Raw genomic sequence first — 20,466 nt, 5'->3', positions numbered from 1 at the left:
CGGTTGAAGTTATGAAATAAAAAATTGGATTGTGTCAACAACAATGATTAACATTTTGACACATGCACAGAGCAGGTATAGTCCAGTGCTGCCAGTAACTTTAAATATCATGAAAATTTCTAACCATGGGTGCCAATGAAAGTGCCCAAATGTGCCCATCTGTATTTATGGAACACTTGGTCTGGTCTGAACCTAAGAGGTAATATAATTCGAAAAAATTGTTTATTTTTGCGGTTTTTTTGACGTTGGACTACGTCTGTGATTTCTATATGGGGGTACACTGTGAAAACCGAAAATGGAACATGTAACAAATTATGAAAGATTTTGAACGTTAATAAGTCAACTACTCCTGGTCCAATTTCAATAATTTTATCACCAATCGATCAAAAATATGGCTACGCATCGATAACAATGCTTCCGAATGTTGATTTTCGTTAAGAAACTATTGAAAAACTGGTAAATGTCCAGAATTGTCCAAAAGCGTCGAATTAACTAACAAATCCACCAATTACCTACATGCATATGCTGCTTCCCCAGCACAGTCGTCAGAGAGTAGTAAGTAGACGAAACAGGTCGAAGTGGCATTCGCCTCCGATCCTCGGGCACGTGCGAATAGGGAGGATGAAATTGCGTAATATTTTGCACACTCATCGTCATATTCAGAACCACACGCTCCCAACGACCACACAAAATGCTCTCCAGAGTTGTAATCTTGTTACCAAACTTGGAAACAGGGGATACACTCAAAAAATATCTCACATAGCTTTGCAAAAAAAGTTGACGACAACCTAAATAAATCGTTTATGGACTTTGTCGTTCAGTTTTTTTCCTGGAATTTTTTGTTAAATAACTTTTTTGAAAATTCTACTCTAACTCTTTTCTTAAATGAACTTGGTGGCCTTGATGGCTGTAAAGGGCCGTTTTGTTACTTGGTTGTTGGTGATAATGATGCGTAGACGACATCCATGGAGTGTTCAGTAAGGCCATCACGGATCACATTTTCTCGGCACACCTTCAGCAGACCTCGGGTTTCCTCGTACATGGCGACTCCTTTACCAAATCCTTGCCACCCTTTCCACGACCAGTCATGCCTCCTGGTTGTTTTCCGTTGAACGGGCGCATCGCAACTTCTCTTTGGTTACTGTGTATAGCCCATGGGAAGCGAGAAAATATGGTACCGGCAGAGCTGCCTTCACTTCATCATCATCTTCCAAAACCTGTACTACCATCGGTCCTTTTCAGGGCCATCAACATTTTCCAAAAAAATAAATTTTCTGAACATGTCCCAACTAAAATTCATATCAAAAGGTTCTTTTCAGGGCAATCATAGTCATACTAAAGAGTACTAAACCCCGCTCAAATTCCTATTCCTACACAAAAAACAAGCTCCTGCTGCAGTTAACAAAAATATTTATTATACCACGTAGTCCTACGTCATCATTGCGTACAACCATAGAGGTAACTCTAAGACAAGTAGGTCCCGAAGAAACGTGCTCAACTTTTTGGCTCACCTCTGGTACTATCTTCGGTCCCAAGCTTGTCGAATCACCCCTCGAAACATCCCGCGTCATCCTCAATCCGATTTATCCTTGCAATTTCAAACCAAAACATTCAAGGTGTCAGCCATACCGGGTTGCCGGGATGGGTATTTTACAAACAATCGCAGCTTGCTCTATGACCGGCATCAGTTCAGGGTAGGAGTAGCGGTTGACTACCAACATTTCCGGACTGCAGTACTCGGTCGTGCCGTAGAAGGTAGAAAAAAGTTGCCCTTCCTGTACGAACGTCGCCGATTCGAAGTCAAACAGCTTGATATTGAAAGGGGTGATCGATAATAACGTCATCATCTTTGATATCCCGGTGCAAGATTTTCAATTAGAGCATTTCCAATGTTGCTCACCAGCCTGTAACTATTATTATTATTATTATTATTATTATTATTTATTAGCGGCACTTTATCACTTCTGTGACATTCGTGTCGCTTTTTATGACTGATTGAATTATCTAAATTTGTTTGAATAAATTAGCATCTTTCAAAAATTTAATTACTTAGTTGAAGATGCTACTTTCAAATAACAGACTGTAGTGGTAATTTTTATACGATAGATGGAGTAGATTTTTTTTCTATTAATTTATTTGATAAGGCTCAACCGAATTAACTTTACAGAGCCGAGGATTCTTGTTCACTATACAATACATCTAAAAACTATAGTCAAAAGGTACAACACAATAAACATTTTATCTTCCGCTATCCAATAAGCCTCCTCCACGAGAACGGGAGCCGCTTCCAGTGGTTTACTTGTATGGCAGAGCCAACGAGGGTCAGAGCACTTCCATTGCAGCAATGGACGCAAAACGTGGTCAGCACTCACACATTCATCACGAAACGGTTGTTTTCCAAAGTCGACGACGCATCGACTGAAAGAACTGCTGATGAAGAACAATGAGGAGGACCACACAATGGTTGCTGCCGAGTAAACAGACGATCGCGTGACACACATTAAGAGTGGTCTGCTTCTGTCGACAGCCGAGTGAACACTGAGATGGAGTAGATGAAAGCATAGAGTTGATAGTTCCGTTAGAGTACGGCAGTGTGAAGATTGCATATAGATATTAGAATAGCGAGCTAGGGCAACTTTTAAGGAAGGTACAAATCGGTTTTTTTTTCATCACTCTTTACCAAACTCCCCTCACCATCCCTCTCCAAAGGGGAAGTTTGGTGAAGAGAGATGAAAAAACCGATTTGTACCTTTCTTAAAAGTTGTCCTAGCTCGCTATTCTTATATCTATATGCAATCTTCACACTGCCGTACTCTAAAGGAACTATCAACTCTATGCTTTCATCTACTTCATCTATCGTATAAAAATTACCACTACAGTCTGTTATTTGAAATTAGCATCTTCAACTATGTAAATCGTTGACTTCACGTAGAAGTAATACTAAAACATATAGTCAAAAAAAATTAATTACTGTTTGCAAGAACATTTGTTATTGTCCCATCGATTCCACAGTTTTGCCTAAATTCGGCAAATCCTCTGCAATCCACAAGTATATGATGCACAGTAAGTCGAGTTCCACAAAAGCAGCACATTGGTGGAGATTTGTTTTCCAACACGTGAGAGTGAGTCAGTCGAGTGTGCCCGATGCGTAATCTGGTAAGAGCTCGCTGCTCAGATGATTTTTTTTCTGTCAACAAATTTGCCTGCAGTCGGTTTGATTTGACGTAGGTGTGCCCAGGTTTGTCTCCACACATTTTCCCAAACACACCAAATGCTTTGTTTAATAAACCGCACAGCATCCTGGGGTGGAATTGGCATGTTTGGTGGAATTCCCTTCCGCCCTTGATTTGCCAGTTTGTCAGCTTCCTCATTTCCCAGAACTCCTGCGTGACCGGGAATTCAACAAAACACAATTTTAGTTCCAATAACTTCGCGTTCAATTGCTTGAAACCCAAGGGTGGGTTGATTTCCCATTTTGAAGAGCGTCTAGACAGCTGTTCGAGTCGGTAAATATGATTGTTGGTTCGTCTTTGCTAATTTCTGACACAGCAGCTTTGAGCGCAAAAGCCTCTGCAGAAAATATACTGCAGTTTCCTGGCAAACTAAAGGCAGTTCTTTTGGTATCTGTAACGATTCCCACACCAGTCTTCTCATTGTCCTTAGATCCGTAGGTGAATAGTTTCCTGTGTGATGAGTATTTATTTGTTACAAGCTCAACAAACATTGGCACAACAACTTGACTTGAAGTGCCTGCTTTTACTTTCTCCCTCAAGTCGTTACATATAGATGGTGATGGAGTATACCACTCTCTATTGGTTTGTCTTAGAACACTACAGATGTTCGGCATGGAGACTCCTGTTACTGCTAGAAACAGATCAGATGCTCGCTTAACCACTGGTAGGTCGGCTACAAGTCGTATTGCTAGTTATGATAGGCGCTGGATTAGTATTAGACGAAATGGCAGACACCCCGCTTCAGCCATAATGGAGGTAATTGGACTAGTTCTGAACGCGCCAGAAGCTTGTCGTATCACCTCATTATATGTTGGGGTTAGAGTACGTTCCATAGCTTCGATGTTGATGCTGGTGAAACCTAGGCCGTACTGTAGCTTGGAAGTCACGAGAGCTGAGCCTGTAATGTTTGCTGTACTCTCCGTGGATCAAATCTTCATCACACTGCAACATACGGGAGATGGAACTGGGCCGATCCGAGTGCTGCGCAGCAGCAGTATTCTTGATGGGCTAACCATTCTGTTGATCTGGCGTTGACGTGACCATTGTCTTCGACAGCTCATACGGTTTGATATTCAAAATACCGGGTTGCCAACCATACACTTATTCACACACAAAAATCAGTCCGATGACATGGCACCATAGAGGTAACATAAGGTCCCGAAGAAACGTGCTCAACTTTTTGCCTCAGCTCTGGTACTATCTTCGGTCTCAAGCTAATCGATGCACCCCTCGAAACATAGGAAAATCCACGAACCTTTCATTTTATCTGTCAAACTTTCAAAGCGAATCAAAACAAACATAGTGTAGTACTGGAATTTATACTAGAATGGGGTACGTTAGTCGATTTGCTTGGGATCAATAGGCTAGTCAAGTAGTAAGCCAATTTAAAATCGTTTGTTTCGTATTAATTGTTGGTAAAACCGGTTTGATTTATCCCATAAGAGATTTTGGTATGAACTAATGGTACGGGTCATTTCCCGGAGGAAACCCGAAACATGCTCGGATGTGGCCGATGGGTCTTGGGTGCTCAATATTGTCATTGAAGAAAGTTCTTATGATTTTATCAGAAACACTGCTTTTGACATATCGAGTTCTACAATCAAAATAACACTTCATGGAACATCGACCAAAGGAGGCATCGAGGATTATTGATCAAGAGGTTGATGAAGTCAAATTGCTGATCAAGGCCTGGGGGCAAGACAGCTGTACTCAGAGTAAATATATTTGCAACCAGTAAATTTGATTTACTCACATTTACTCAAAAATGATCAAAGTAGTCGCGATTTTCTGATAAATGCGAGGATCAAAGAAAATATCGTATGACAGCATATTTTGTTTGAAGCATCTGTTCGCCCATTCGACAGATCGAATCGCTCGTTTAACAAATCGAATTATGGACAAACGAAATGCTCCTGTGGTGGTTTGACTGCACGACGGTTTTACGGGCTTTGTCGTTCATGTGTGGCTTAGATGCCTTTCAGGCAACTTCCCTCGTTGGCGAGAATTGACACGGCCTAGGACGATACAGGAGTGACGGGAGTGACCCGGTCCAAAACGGGAATTCTCCTTTTCGGTTACCTGAGGTACAACCTGAGCTTTAAACTTTCTTCGTGGATAATGGAATTGGTCCTTGACTGCTGATTATGGTATATTATGTAGCTGCTGATTCTAGGCCAGATTAGGTCAGCTCTGACCAGCTTCGTGGAGTTTGTTAAGGTTCAACAATTAAATTTGTATTCTTCTTATTTTTGAAATATTTTTCAATCGTCATCATTAGTATACACATACATTCAACATTATTAATACAAAAATTTAACACATGTATTTCAACGAAAACTTCCCGGCTAAAGCACATTCACTGTATTTACTTACTTGTGTTCTTCGAAGCATATCACAATTACACGCAATCGAATACACGAAACTCAAAACAACTGCTTCTCAAAACTCTTGGTGAACAAAATACAACACCAAGAAAACCACTTAAACTTTAGTGCTTTGCCAGCAATCGTAAATGTATCATTGAAAAAGCGTTGCCAGATATATTGCCTCTAGCAATTAATTGAAGTTTATTAAAACAAGCAATTGTGAAGCTTGACTCATTAACATGGATAAGTGGATGTATTTAATGGTGAATAAATATCGAAGGATTTAAAAAAAGAAGAAGTAAACAAATTATTTACCCTTTGTGGAACCTTAACATTAATAATCATGCCATGGCCAACAACCAAAAACAGTGCCGTACCGTTTTTGGAAACACGGCCTCATATGTTTATTTCCTCAATGTTGTGTCCAGAACACAACATTTCATGAGATATCAAGCGTCTAATCCCTAAAGAATGATCGAGTAATATTATAAATCGAATAGAGCTTTCGATGAATTTATAGACAGCATAACCTGCAAAAATCATATGTTACCAATAATGGGAAGGCATTGTACTCTTATCTTTTTGAAAATCGTGCAGCTTCCTGTATGTACTTTATTATTTTTATATATTTGGGTGAATTACGTTTCCATTGAGTTTCTGGAAGTTAAAAAAAATAATAAATTTTAACTATATTGCTCTAACAGGGTGTCTACTCAATCCAAGGAATCAAATTCCCTGAGTTCTCCAGGTTTTTCCAGGTCGGATGAAAAAAATTCCAGGTGCATACAAATTATACACATTATTATTTTATCTATTTATCCATCTGGCTTCCTTTTTATGTACTTATTGATTTGTTATTTTCGATTGTTCAAACTTGGGCGTTGGTACTTATAAGTCGGCACAGCAAAAATGTTATTGAATATTACAGCAGAACAGATGCACATAGGTTGTTTAATATTAATTTGTACAATTTATGATTAGTAAATGCACCAATAGTGCAAGTACGTTAGTACAATGTACTTCTATAGCAGCTTAGGGAGACTCTATAAGCCACCATAGGAACACATTGCACTAAAGCACCGTCACTATTGGTGCATTTATCCTACACATAATTTGCGAAAAGAAATTATATCCATGGGTGTAATATTGTATTTGGTTTTTGCAATCACATTAGTTATTCATACAGTAGCATGCATTCCGTCAATCAATATTACATTCTTTTTTGGTATTTGTGTAGTATTTTTTTCAATTCAAGAATATAAATACAAGTAAGAAACCTGTCTATACTATTTCGATAAAACGATATATCAAAATTTGATTACAATATGCTTTCAAAAACAAAATATCATTTAGATAATATGTTTGAATCCAACTCAGTTTGGAAGATCAAGATAGAATAAATCATGGTTTCACAAGTCTAAAATCTCTTAAGGTCCGTTTAGACTATCTGATTTCTTGGTCTGATTTTGACCGCCGCCATAATGAAAAATGTCAATTTAGATTTCAAAACAAAACTGTATCAGGAATCAAAAGTAAATACTTCCATCAAGAATTACCGGAAAATTGCTCTAGTTTCGGCAGACGTATCCCAAGTAACAATTTCCAGTTGAAGAAACGCTTTCGTTTTGATTTTGTTCAGCTGCATGTTGAATAATAATTGCACAATGTGTTCACCACAACTTTTATAAAACCCTTGTTTACACTCGTTTGGAGAACCTATACAACTGCAACACAAAGGTGTTGTCTAACGTATTCAGTAAAACGTTTGCCCAAAATCAATTTCTTGTTGAAGAAACGCTTCCATTGTGATTTTATTCAACTGCATGCTGAATAATAACTGTACAATTTGTTTATTACAACTTCTGTAAAACTCTTGTTTACACTGGTTTGGAGAACCTGTTCAACTACAGCATTATACAGTGGGGGAAATTCGTTTAAACGCAATGTCATTTTTGCGTTTATTTTCAACACAAAAGATCGAGACAAAAAATCAAATATAGTTTGTCATAGCCCATCAGAAGTCTCGTATTTGAGAACACAATTTGATTGGAAGTTCATAATGACTTTTGAAAAAATCCCAAAAAAGGTGATTTTGGGGGGGAAATTCGTTTAAACGCACACTAACGTAAAGCCGCATTGAGCGTACCTATGCTCCTGTTATCTTGCGCATCTGTCATATTTACACTGTATAGCCCTCGTTCGCCATTAACACGAGTTTAAATTTGCGTTGCGCGGTAGTTGTTGCTTGTTTTCGGCAAAATGGGTAAAGGAAAGTATTTAAGCCAGTCGGAGCAAATACTGGTTCGAGAACTCAAAAGTCGCGGTGAGAGCAATCGCAAAATTGCACGTGTGATCCACAGATCGGAAGCAGCAATCAGGAACCTGCTGAAAAAAGGCAAGACGTATGGCGTAAAAAAGAAAACAAAGGGAAATTCGAAGATCACCAACCGTGTCCGAAACCAAATCATACAAATGGGAGACTCTGGAAACTTCTCTGCTGCGCAAATCAAGCAAGAAATGGGGCTTTCCATTTCTAAGAGGCGTGTACGGCAGATTCTACATGGAAGTGGCCACTTAAAGTACACCAAAAAAGCAAAAAAACCCAATCTTCAACCGGCCCACATTAGCGCCAGATTGAATTTCGCTAAAAAATACATGTCTTGGACTACGGAATGGGACAATGTTATTTTTTCTGACGAGAAGAAATTCAATTTGGACGGCCCAGACTGCACCGCATATTATTGGCACGATTTGAGGAAATCTCCGCAGGTTAAGTTGAGCAGGAACTTTGGAGGTGGTACTCTAATGTGTTGGGCCGCTTTTTCGATCCATGGAAAGACCCCTATTGCCACCATTTCAACCAGGATGAATTCGGGAAAGTACTTGGAGCTTCTGGAAGATGTTTTGATCCCGTTTACTGAAGACGTTATGCCGGAAAATTTCGTATTTCAACAGGATAATGCAGCAATTCATGTCAGCAAGCAATCTTTGAAATGGTTTTCTGAACGAGACATAAGTCTTTTGGATTGGCCAGCTCGTAGTCCGGATCTAAATCCTATCGAGAACTTGTGGGGCATCCTGGCACGACAGGTTTACAAAGGCGGAAGGCAGTTTAAAACAGTTCGTGAACTTGAGTCAGCCGTAAGAGAAGCCTGGAGCTTGATACCTGATACAACTCTGCAGAAGCTGGTGAAATCAATGCCGAACAGAATTTTCGAAACTATTCAGAAAAACGGAAAGCAAACGAAGTATTAACTATTGTTTATTGTTGATTTTTGAACTGTGAACTCGATTTGATTAATAAAACTAAAAGTGCGTTTAAACGAATTTCCCCCCCAAAATCACCTTTTTTGGGATTTTTTCAAAAGTCATTATGAACTTCCAATCAAATTGTGTTCTCAAATACGAGACTTCTGATGGGCTATGACAAACTATATTTGATTTTTTGTCTCGATCTTTTGTGTTGAAAATAAACGCAAAAATGACATTGCGTTTAAACGAATTTCCCCCACTGTATGTCTACGCGGTATAGGAGTAGAAGCAACTTTTATACAACGTTTATAGATACATATTTAAACTCAAGCTTTATTATTTTGGTGAAAGCTCTTATACAACGTTTGTAGACACTTCTTGACAGCTGCTTTGAAATTTAGTAGAGAGTAAACCTGAGAGGCGTTTGTTGCACTCTTTTATGACTCCTAAATAATCATTGTACAGCAAGCGGTGAAAAGCGTTTACAGCACTTTTCAATGACTTCTTAACAACCGGATAGAAGCAACTTTTATACAACGTTTATAGATACATATTTAAACTCAAGCTTTATTATTTTGGTGAAAGCTCTTATACAACGTTTGTAGACACTTCTTGACAGCTGCTTTGAAATTTAGTAGAGAGTGAACCTGAGAGGCGTTTGTTGCACTCTTTTATGACTCCTAAATAATCATTGTACAGCAAGCGGTGAAAAGCGTTTACAGCACTTTTCAATGACTCCTTAACAACCGGATAGAAGCAACGTTTATGCAACGTTTATAGATACATATTTAAACTCAAGCTTTATTATTTTGGTGAAAGCTCTTATACAACGTTTGTAGACACTTCTTGACAGCTGCTTTGAAATTTAGTAGAGAGTGAACCTGAGAGGCATTTGTTGCACTCTTTTATGACTCCTAAATAATCATTGTACAGCAAGCGGTGAAAAGCGTTTATAGCACTTTTTAATGACTCCTTAATAACCGTTGTGTAAGTACTCACAATATTCACAGATTAAAATTAATTTAACAATTGTTGTGGTACGCCAAAATAATTGCTTGTACAGTTTTTATTAATTTAATTTATTTGTGCACATTGAAAAAATATGTAATTATGCCATAATACACATTCTGTGATCATGGAGGAAGTAGTAACTAGCATCGGTTTAATCTTTGATTGATATTCTTTCGATTATAATCTCCCTAATAATTAATTGAGAGAATTTATCTAGAAATGTTATCGTTGATTATATGATATATGTCTTAAATTAATGTTTGCATTTATTAATAAACACCTATATATATAATTTACCTCTACTCCACCGAGGGTTTCTCGAAGCAAGATTCGAACTCATGATCCCGGATTGCCAGCCGCTTCTGTTTCCATCTGCTCTATTCTTGAATACATATTTTGATCATATGAGAAAAGTATATGAAGCTCATCTTGAGTGACTTCTCTTGCAGTCGAATAATCATTGCCTTATGGTCATATAAACGTGCCTATCACTTGTGCTATTTTTAGCAACAAAATTGTGGTTGGTGGTTGGTCGAACGTAAACAATCATTTAAGAGTGCTCCAAGCAGCTTTTGAAGCGTTTAACCAAAAAGGCAATACAACTACATTCTTGTTCAACTCTGGAAGCTATTATTCAACGTTTGATCAACTCAGGTGTTGTATAAGAGCTCCCAATTGTTTGTTTTGATGCGTTTATTCCACGTTCTGTATAGCTCTTGTGAATCAGTTTAACTAAGGTGCTATAAAAGTTATCGTAGGTCTTATAAAGCATATAGTTAAACCGAACGTAAATAATCATTTAGGAGTGCTCCAATAGCTTTTAAAACTTTTAATCAAATGGCAATACAACTACATTCTTGTTCAACTCTGGAAGCTATTATTCAACGTTTGATCAACTCAGGTGTTTTATAAGAGCTCTCAATTGTTTGTTGGGCAATGACGCGTTCATCTAGATCAAAAGGCCAACATTAGGGTTGATGCATATTATGTCACGCTCTAATCTAAGATTTTGTGACAAGCAATGCATTAGGTATAGGAAAAACGTCACGATAGGGGGAGGGGGGGGGGGTGCTTCAAGCAGTTTTTGAAGCTTTTAACCAAATGGCAATACAACTACATTCTTGTACAATTCTGGAAGCTTTATTCAACGTTTGATCAACTCAGGTGTTTTATAAGAGCTCCCAATGGTTTGTTTTGATGCGTTTATTCCACATCCTATATGGCTCCTGTCAAACAGTTTAACCGAACGTAAACAATCATTTAAGAGTGATCCAAGCAGCTTTTAAAACTTTTAATCAAATGGCAATACAACTACATTCTTGTACAATTCTGGAAGCTATTATTCAACGTTTGATCAACTCAGGTGTTGTATAAGAGCTCCCAATTGTTTGTTTTGATGCGTTTATTCCACGTTCTGTATTGCTCTTGTGAATCAGTTTAACTAAGGTGCTATAAAAGTTATCGTAGGTCTTATAAAGCATATAGTTAAACCGAACGTAAACAATCATTTAAGAGTGCTCCAAGCAGCTTTTGAAGCTTCTAACCAAAAAGGCAATACAACTACATTCTTGTACAACTCTGGAAGCTATTATTCAACGTTTGATCAACTCAGGTGTTTTATAAGAGCTCCCAATGGTTTGTTTTGATGCGTTTATTCCACATCCTATATGGCTCCTGTCAAACAGTTTAACCGAACGTAAACAATCATTTAAGAGTGCTCCAAGTAGTTTTTGAAGCTTTTAACCAAATGGCAATGCAACTACATTCTTGTACAACTCTGGAAGCTATTATTCAACGTTTGATCAACTCAGGTGTTGTATAAGAGCTCCCAATGGTTTGTTGTGATGCGTTTATTCCACGTTCTGTATAGCTCTTGTGAATCAGTTTAACTAAGGTGCTATAAAAGTTATCGTAGGTCTTATAAAGCATATAGTTAAACCGAACGTAAATAATCATTTAGGAGTGCTCCAATAGCTTTTAAAACTTTTAATCAAATGGCAATACAACTACATTCTTGTTCAACTCTGGAAGCTATTATTCAACGTTTGATCAACTCAGGTGTTTTATAAGAGCTCTCAATTGTTTGTTGGGATTTGCTTTTATTATTTTAAATAAAATGAGAAATAGAAGGTGAACTTTGTGGAGTAGGATATGGTTGCTCGGGAGGAACACCGGCAGGGATCTGGGTCACCTTGTCCTTCAAGAACTGCGATATAAATGGATGAAAAAGGATTTCACAACTTCGCCAGGAGGACTCTCTCGCAAAGGTGGGCGCGCAGGAAGGCGAATTATATGACAGGCAAATTTCACACGATGAATTTTACCATTTAGTGCGTCAGAGTACCCTTTCGAGTTGGCAAACCGATTGGGACACTGGAAATCTTGGACGGTGGTTACATTCAATTATTCCTAATGTTTCTTCGAGAACGTGGTTTAAAGGCTTGGGCTTAAGTCGTGACTTCATTCGGGTGATGTCCAACCACTACTCGCTAGATGCTCATCTCAATAGAATAAACCTCGTGGACAGCAACATCTGTCAGTGTGGAAACGGTTACGATGACATCGAACACGCAGTTTGGCAATGTACGGATAATGACGCCGCCAGAGAGCGACTTTTGAATACCCTCGAGGCCCAAGGAAGACAACCCTATGTTCCTATCAGAGACTTGTTGGCAACTCGCGATGTCTGCTATATGCAGTCCGTTTATGTGTTTCTTCAAATGTCTAGTATAAGAATTTAATTCCTTTGTCTTTTGTCTCTCTTTATTAGTTTTTGTTTGTCTTGTCCCCCCGTCTCGATGAGTCTCATCGTCGCCCACTGGTCACCATAGCCGGTCGAACTCCAGACGAAGCTAGAACAGCACTACTAGTCATACTGGCGACAACGCTCTGATGAGACAACGAAACCCTACCCCAAGCTCCTCCCCTGATCCTATCCTTCAACAATGTACCCCTCTAACCTCGAGTAAGCCGCGAGTAATCGGCCCAACTCCTACTAGACATAGAATTAAGTGAATTTTGTTACAAACAGTGAACAATGAATTATCGGCTCCGTAAAGCTAACGCGATTGAGCCTTCCAAATAAACGAAATGGATAAAAAAAAAAAAACTTCGCCAGGATGTCGATACCAACTTTCGACAAGGTAGTGGGTAAAGTACTCTATAGATCTAAATGATTCCTTGAGTTATGAAAATTTCTGTTTAGAACTCAATTCTGCAAGGTCTTCAAACCTTCTGACGTCCCTGAAGTTTGGTTTCTGTTCTCCGCTAAAATTTCTTTAAAGATCAACAATCTTTCCTGACAATCTGCAAATGTCTCGGTAGTTCTACAGATTTCGCAGTTCTTCAATTGATCTGCAAATTTTCCTAAAAATCTACAAAGTTCCTGAATCCCTGAAGATTTAAGATCCTTGAATCTCTGATGTTCACAAAATTTCTAATAATCTACAAACATCTCGAAATTTCTGTAATTTTCTCAGCAGATTTTCATGATTCAATGAATATCTGCAAATATCTCTGAACATCTATACAATTTTCTAAAGAATTAAAAGATTATCTAGAAATTTTTGAGCTTTCCGGAAGTTTTAGGAAGTATTCTTAAGTTTTTCTAATTTTTCAGAAGCTGTGCAAATATCTCTAAAGATCAGCGAACTTACCTGAAGTTCTGTAAATGTCTTTCAAAATCCAAGAATCGCAGTAAAATTCTGTTTATTTATTAAAACATCTGCTTATTTTCGAGTAGATTTACGATCTACCCTCTGAGCTTTTCTGAAGTTCCTAAAATTTATTTCAAATTCTGTGAAGTTTTCTGAAGTACTGTATTTCTGTTCTAAAGATCTACGAACTGCCCTGAAGTTCAATAAATTTCACAGTAGATCTCCGAACTTTTCTAAAGTTCTTTAAATTTCTTTGTGGATTCTTGATCTAAAGATCGGTGGACTTTCCCGAAAATCTGTGAGTTTTGCTGAAGTTTTGAAAATTTTTCTAAAAACGTACGAACTTTCTGGCGTTCTACAGACTTCTCTTAAGGTCTACGGACTTCTCTGAAGTTCTTTATATCTATCTATTTCCGACTTCCATGGAGTTCTGCAAAATATTGTACTTTTGTACTTCGCTGCGATTTGTTTTTGGAATTGAGGTGCTTTTCTGACATCTAACGAATTTTTCTGAACATCTCACATTTATGTGAAACGGTGAAACTTTCTGTCAAATTCCTGCAAATATCTTTAAAGTTCTGTAAAGTTGTCTTAAGCTCCGTAGCTCTATTCCCAAGATCTACAAAAAAAAACTTGAGGCTCAATAGATTTCTCAGTAGATCTGCAAACTTCTCTGATGTTTTGTAAATTCCTCTCGGGTTACCATGAAGATTTGAAAATTTCCTTGAAGATTACCTGAAGTTGTCAAAATTTATCTGAAAATATTTGAGCTTCTTTGAAGTTTTAAATGTCTCTCTTAAGATCTACAAATTTTTCTGAAATCGTGTATATATTTGTTTTAAATCGCCGAACTTCCCTGAAGTTCTGCAATTTTTACTGAAAATCCATTAACATTTCTGAGATTCTTATGGTTTTTTCTGAAGTTCTGTATTTTTTTTTTTTTTTCAAAGTTCTGTAGCTTTGTTCTGAAGATCTACGAACTTTTCTGATGTTGAATAATGTTTCGAGGATCTCCAAACTTCTGTGAAATACTTTATATTTCACTGTAGATTCTTGGACTTGTCTGAAGTTATGCGAATTTCCCTGAAGATTTGCAAAATTTCGCTTATAGTTTTACAAATTGATTTGAAATTATTTTTGCTTGCTTGAAGTTTTGAAATTTTCTTTGAACATTTATCTGAAAATCTACGACCTCTCTAGTGATTTTTTTTATGAATTTCAGTTAATAACTTTTAAATTGTTTATAGTTCTGTTCTCAAGATCTACGAAGTACCCTGAAGCTCAACAAGTTTCTCAGTAGATCTCCGACCCTCTCTGAAGCTCAAAAAAAATTCTATGTAGGCCTGCTGTCTGGCATGCTTATTCTTATACAATACACATGCTTCGTACGCTTTCTTTTGATGGTCGCCAGTCTCTCTTTTTCGGCTGTTTCCTTTTTACTACGATTTTGATCCTACACATACAAATCAGCGAAGAGCGAGCGTGACAAGACTCTCTGAATGAACTTGTCTCGTTCGCACACGTTGTCTTAGCTGTCAGATGCTTGTCAAGTTCAGTATCCTTAAGAAACGTTTCGCGAAACTGAACGAAAAACTTCTATTGAATTACGAATGAAGTGATAATTGGAAAATTCCCTGAGTGGAACCAAAATTCCCTGAATATTCCAGGTTTTTCCAGAAAAAATAAAATTCCCTGTAAATTCCCGGTTTTTACAGGTAGTAGACACCCTGTCTAAGAATTGGATTTATTGAATTATTTTAGCCCAATCCGAACCTATCGAACCACCCCAAAAGTCCCTACACAGAATTCCAAGAAAGCACGTCAACTTACTTAGCTTGAAAGCATCGGTTTCAACAATATTTTCAATATAACAATCAGGTTGCTATGTGTATATAAGGTATTGAGCAACGTGAGTTACTCAGAGTTACTCAAAATTAACTCCGATTTTACTCATTATCGAAAGCTGTCTTGCCCCCAGATCAAGGCACATTATGGATCATAGTAAATTGTTGATGAAAATTGTAGCAGAGGCTGATTGTTCATCAAAATAATTTTATAATCGAAGCAAATTGATGATCAAGGACGATTGTTTTTTTTTTTTTCTTTGATTTGTTTTCCGTGCTGAGCACTAATGCTACCGACGCCAGGGAGGCAGCATTAGTGCTCATCAGTGCAGCGACCCATAAACTCATGAACCGGGGACCAACGGCTTTACTTTCCTGATCAGAGATGTTATGTCTCAGAACATCCCGGCGGCGCCGACTGGGATTGAACCTAGGCCCAGGCCAACACGGAGACCAAGTTCGTTAAGTTAAGATAACAATCCTAATAGTTACTTTCACATGGAAAAGTATTGTTGTTTGAAAGAAACCTATAGTTATTCCAACATTAATTTGACCGTCAAATCAATCATATCCACCTAATAGATTCAACTGTTCATCTTATACTCAATACAACTATAATTTGATCAATTATAACAACCGTCAAATTAATTTATTTATATAATTTGGTTTCAAGTGATCATCATAAATCCACATACTTTTAACTTGTGATGCGTAGAGCAGGCCATAAGATAAAGGGTGATACGGTCAAAATTTGGTCAAGGGAAAACGCGTGTAAATCGGTGAAATCGTTTATTTAAAAAATCAAATTAAATTTCTTTTTCAAGTTCAATTAGTATAAAATTCAGGAAAAATATTCAGTTAGGCTTCCGCTTTTCCAAATCCGAATTGCCGGGCTTTAAGCTTGACCCCTGCCATCAGATTTTGTACAGCCACCTTGTCCACCTTCTTCGCCGCAGAAAGCTAGTTTGCCTTGAACTGCTGCTCGCCCTTAGCAGTTTTTTTGGTCTTCTTTAGGTTCCGCTTGACAATAGCCCAGTATTTCTCAATTGGGCGGAGCTCTGGCGTGTTGGGAGGGTTCTTGTCCTTGAGAACCACCTGCACGTTGTTGGCGGCGTACCACTCCATGGCCTTTTTACCGTAATGGCAAGATGCCAAATCCGGCCAAAACAGTACGGAACAACCGTGTTTCTTCAGGAAAGGCAGCAGACGTTTATTCAAACACTCTTTCACGTAAATTTCTTGGTTGACAGTCCCGGAAGCTATGAAAATGCTGCTTTTCAAGCCACAGGTACAGATGGCTTGCCAAACCAGATATTTCTTTGCGAACTTTGACAGTTTCATGTGCTTGAAAACATCTGCTACCTTTCCCCTTCCTTTTGCCGTATAAAACTCCTGTCCCGGAAGCTGCTTGTAGTCGGCTTTGACGTAGGTTTCGTCGTCCATTACCACGCAATCAAACTTCGTCAGCATCGTCGTGTACAGCCTCCGGGATCGCGCTTTGGCCGTCGTATTTTGTTTATCATCGCGATTTGGAGTCACTACCTTCTTGTAAGTCGATAGTCCGGCTCGTTTTTTGGCTTGATGCACGGTTGTAGACGATACACCCAGCTTATTTGCGGCATCTCGGAGAGTGAGGTTAGGGTTTCGCTTGAAACTACCGGCAACTCTCTTTGTCGTCTCAGCGACTTCCGGTTTTCGATTTCCCCCCGATCCAGACTTCCTGGCTGTCGACAAACGTTCCCCAAACACTTTAATTACATTTGTAACGGTTAATTTGGCAACTTTTAGCGATTTTGCCAACTTTGCGTGCGAGTAGCTCGGATTTTCGCGATGCGCGAGCCAAATTTTGATACGCTGCTCTTCTTGCTTGGACGGCATTTTGACAACTGAAGTGTGAATTCCAAAATCAAAATAGGAGCAACATTCTACACACACACACCTTCAAAATGAGGGGTGTTCAGGTTTTTTAAATGCAAAATTGAAAGAAATACGTCAAGTTGATATTGACCAAATTTTGACCGTATCACCCTTTAGCTGGCTCTCACGCAGATGAACACGGTTCAAATCTAAGTTGAATGTTCTTGTTCACTTTTTTATGATTTTGCAGTTGTGTTTTTGAGATCGATAAAGAAGCAAAACAAACTTTATTTAATATGTCGATAATGAAGAGCAGTTCGTTTAATGAACATTGTAAAATTTTGCTGTTCTAACAAGTTTTCTTGAATCAACTAACGCATAGTTGTATTTTGAAGTTTGGCGTTTGTTCATCTACTGAAAAATATAGTTGAGCCAACCGAGGAGCCAACTATGGACTATAGTTGTTGCCCTCTATATATAGTCAAATCAACTATAGTTTCGGGTTATCTCTAAAACAATTGAACAATATAGTTATTTTGACCGGAAAAATAATTGCGTCTGCTATAATTTGTTCTCCGTGAAGGTTAAGTGTAAATTTTTGTTCAAAACCAGTTGTCAGAATATTTTATTCAATATTGGAAATATTTCATGCAAGGTATATTGTACATATACGATGGTGACCCCAAATGGGCGTGTATGTGCCGTATTTCTACAAAAGATCAAACACTTTGTAACTCCTTGGTTTAAAATTATACCAACTTTCTTCAGAAGGACAGATTCAGACAAATTTCTCCATACGGGTTGTCAAATAAATAGAGAAATTGTGAATACATACAAACCGATCATAAAACAACATCATCAAAAAAGGCGCCTAATTCTAGCATCCCACGTACGTCCCCCAAACTTCATAGAATCCCACCAACAGCGACATATCCATCTGATTGGATGAGGGTTAATAGAATTTTCTCCATTTCCCCATCGATTTGTCTCCACTTTTTGCAACCCTGGTTGATATCCCAACAAGATCCCTTAGTTTCCATCTTACTTACACTTACTTTTTCATCTTCTTCATACCATTCCAGTGAGCCACAGCATGGAATCTTCGTCCCCTTCAAGAAGGTCGTCATGGCGTGGAACTCCTAAGAGAGCGGAAACGGATGGCAGGACGACGAGAAGAGGAAAACGGGACGATGAACATATTTCAGTTTTTTGCTGCTTGCAAGCGACATGTGCGATTTGACGGCCTACAATGACGGATACGACTAGTACGAAGCACCTACAGAAAGGCAGATCAGAAAGGTTCCGAACGAATATCAGCTAGGTACTCATAGCAGGAGGGCTTTTCCTCGCAGAAGAAAGATACGATACCCACCCACTCCTGTGTGGTGACATTGTGTAAGTTTCGGGAGATGCAAAATAGACCCATCAATGGATGCCTACAGAGGGGGAGAAGGGGTGAATCTGCGAAGGCTATTGAATTTATTGGAGAGCTCTTCGCTTCCTGTCGGTTTCTTGCTCCACTTGTATTTTTAATGCGAACGAAAGTATATGAGCAAGAATGGACGAAATTGTCAAAGCAAATCTCTGAACAGTGCAGGAACTGGAAAAGTTTTCCGCTTATTCTCCGGAGAAAAAAAAAATTAGCTCATTAATCGAAAGCGAGTCGCAGCTGGTGTCAAATAATCAAGCAATTTTACGACATAACTTTCCTGGAGGGAAATAATTCGTCTGCAACGTTCTACACCAGCGCAAGCCCGCTAATTATTGATTATGTTGGTGGCGCAGTGCGATGAAGGATGAGAGAGGTAGTTAATAATAGATTTTTTTTATGCAAGCCTCTAAGCCTAGACTGAAAGATTGTGAAATCTTTCCTAAGGGAAAATCTGGTGCAGAAGGAAGTAAAGCAGTAAACGAAAAGAAAGGGTTATGAATAATTAAGGATTTCTTCTCATCTATGGGGAATTGATGTTGGAAGGTCTTCAACTGAGAATGCAGAAAAAACGGCCATTGAAGCATCTCTAACTAACTATAATGAGGCTTGACTTTGTTGATTTTCGGGTCAAAAGAGGCATCAAAGACTGTCTGGAAATATTTGTAGACATATTTACTCGCGCCAGCAGCTCTTGCAACTCCTTTATGATTGAAATCAATTGTCAGTCACAAGTCTGCACTTTTTCCTAAATTATTTAAAAAAAAACTGCAATATCAAATCGGTGTGTTATTCAATTGGCAATGGCGTGGTCTGGAGGCGGTCCGCCCTGGGTGACATGTTTTGATTTAAATTTAAACTTGATTCACATACAATTCCACAATCATATTTTGGAAAACTTTATGCTTCGACTGTTTACTAATTGCCGAGTTTATTTTATCAACGAGCTTCTGTTAGTGACTGCATGTAATTAATTAATTCTCATATTATTATGCAATTATTTTTGACAGACAACAAGTAAGAATGTTACAACCCTCGCAGGATTCTGTTTGAAAGTCAGCAAATCTGTTAAATTTAACTCAGAAAATGGCAGGAAGTTTCATCCAATTTCCGAAAGAAGTTTCTTCCAACATTCCTCGGAAGTTTAATTAAATGTCCCCCTGGAAGTTTCTTCCAATTCCCCAGAAAACTGCTTTGGTTTTTTAGGATGCTGTTTCTCGACTTTCTCCATCCATAGAGAGCTTCAAGTATCAGAGAGAACCAAAATGACTGGTTAGAAACCGCCTATGTGACTCTTACGAGATGAACTAGCCAAAGGGCTAAAGATCTCGCTAATAAAGCTTTAAAAAAGCCTATGTGACTTTAATGATGCTGTGGCAGCGAATCCAAACACATAAAGCAACCAACGATACAGACAAAACGGTTGCTACGACTACCATGACAATCTCGCTCTGTAACATAGCTCGATTGGAGTGGTAGAAGGATAATGATAATATATTATATTACTTGTCTGCTTTGTTGCAATAAACATTGATGAGGACATAGCTTGATCAGAATCGAGAAAAGACATAACACACGTGTATCATCTTCGGCTTTACTTCGTGAAGCAGCTTGCCAACAATTTGCTCGTTTCCTTCTACCGCCCCGAGTGAGCTGGGTGTCGCACGGGCTGCTTGTCATGAACAAAAGGAAGAAGATTATATCATTATTGCTTTCCACTTCTGACGTAGCATTATTTTTGTTGGACGAAGCGGACAGGTACACAGTGGAATTGCGTCAGAATACGGAATAAACTACCGGAAAACCGAGGACCAAAAC

General features: G+C 38.4%; 1 protein-coding gene across 2 annotated transcripts in view; it reads left to right on the top strand.

Annotated features, from left to right (window-relative positions):
• LOC135704700 (uncharacterized) overlaps positions 1-19,918 on the top strand; it is a 169,739-nt gene extending 149,821 nt beyond the window's left edge. For both annotated transcript variants that reach the window (XM_065226182.1, XM_065226181.1), the window contains exon 7: positions 18,302-19,918. In XM_065226182.1, coding sequence (XP_065082254.1) covers positions 18,302-18,362 — 61 coding nt within the window. In that variant the 3' untranslated portion in view covers positions 18,363-19,918. The remainder of the gene's footprint in view (positions 1-18,301) is intronic.
• Positions 19,919-20,466: the final 548 nt, after the last annotated feature.

Source organism: Ochlerotatus camptorhynchus, unplaced genomic scaffold, assembly GCF_037179485.1.
Source record: "Ochlerotatus camptorhynchus isolate MF236.1 unplaced genomic scaffold, CSIRO-AGI_Acam_v1.1 ptg000246l, whole genome shotgun sequence".
Classification (NCBI taxonomy): domain Eukaryota; kingdom Metazoa; phylum Arthropoda; class Insecta; order Diptera; family Culicidae; genus Ochlerotatus; species Ochlerotatus camptorhynchus.
Note: the sequence above shows the minus strand (reverse complement) of the source record. Positions and strands in the feature narration are given on the sequence as shown.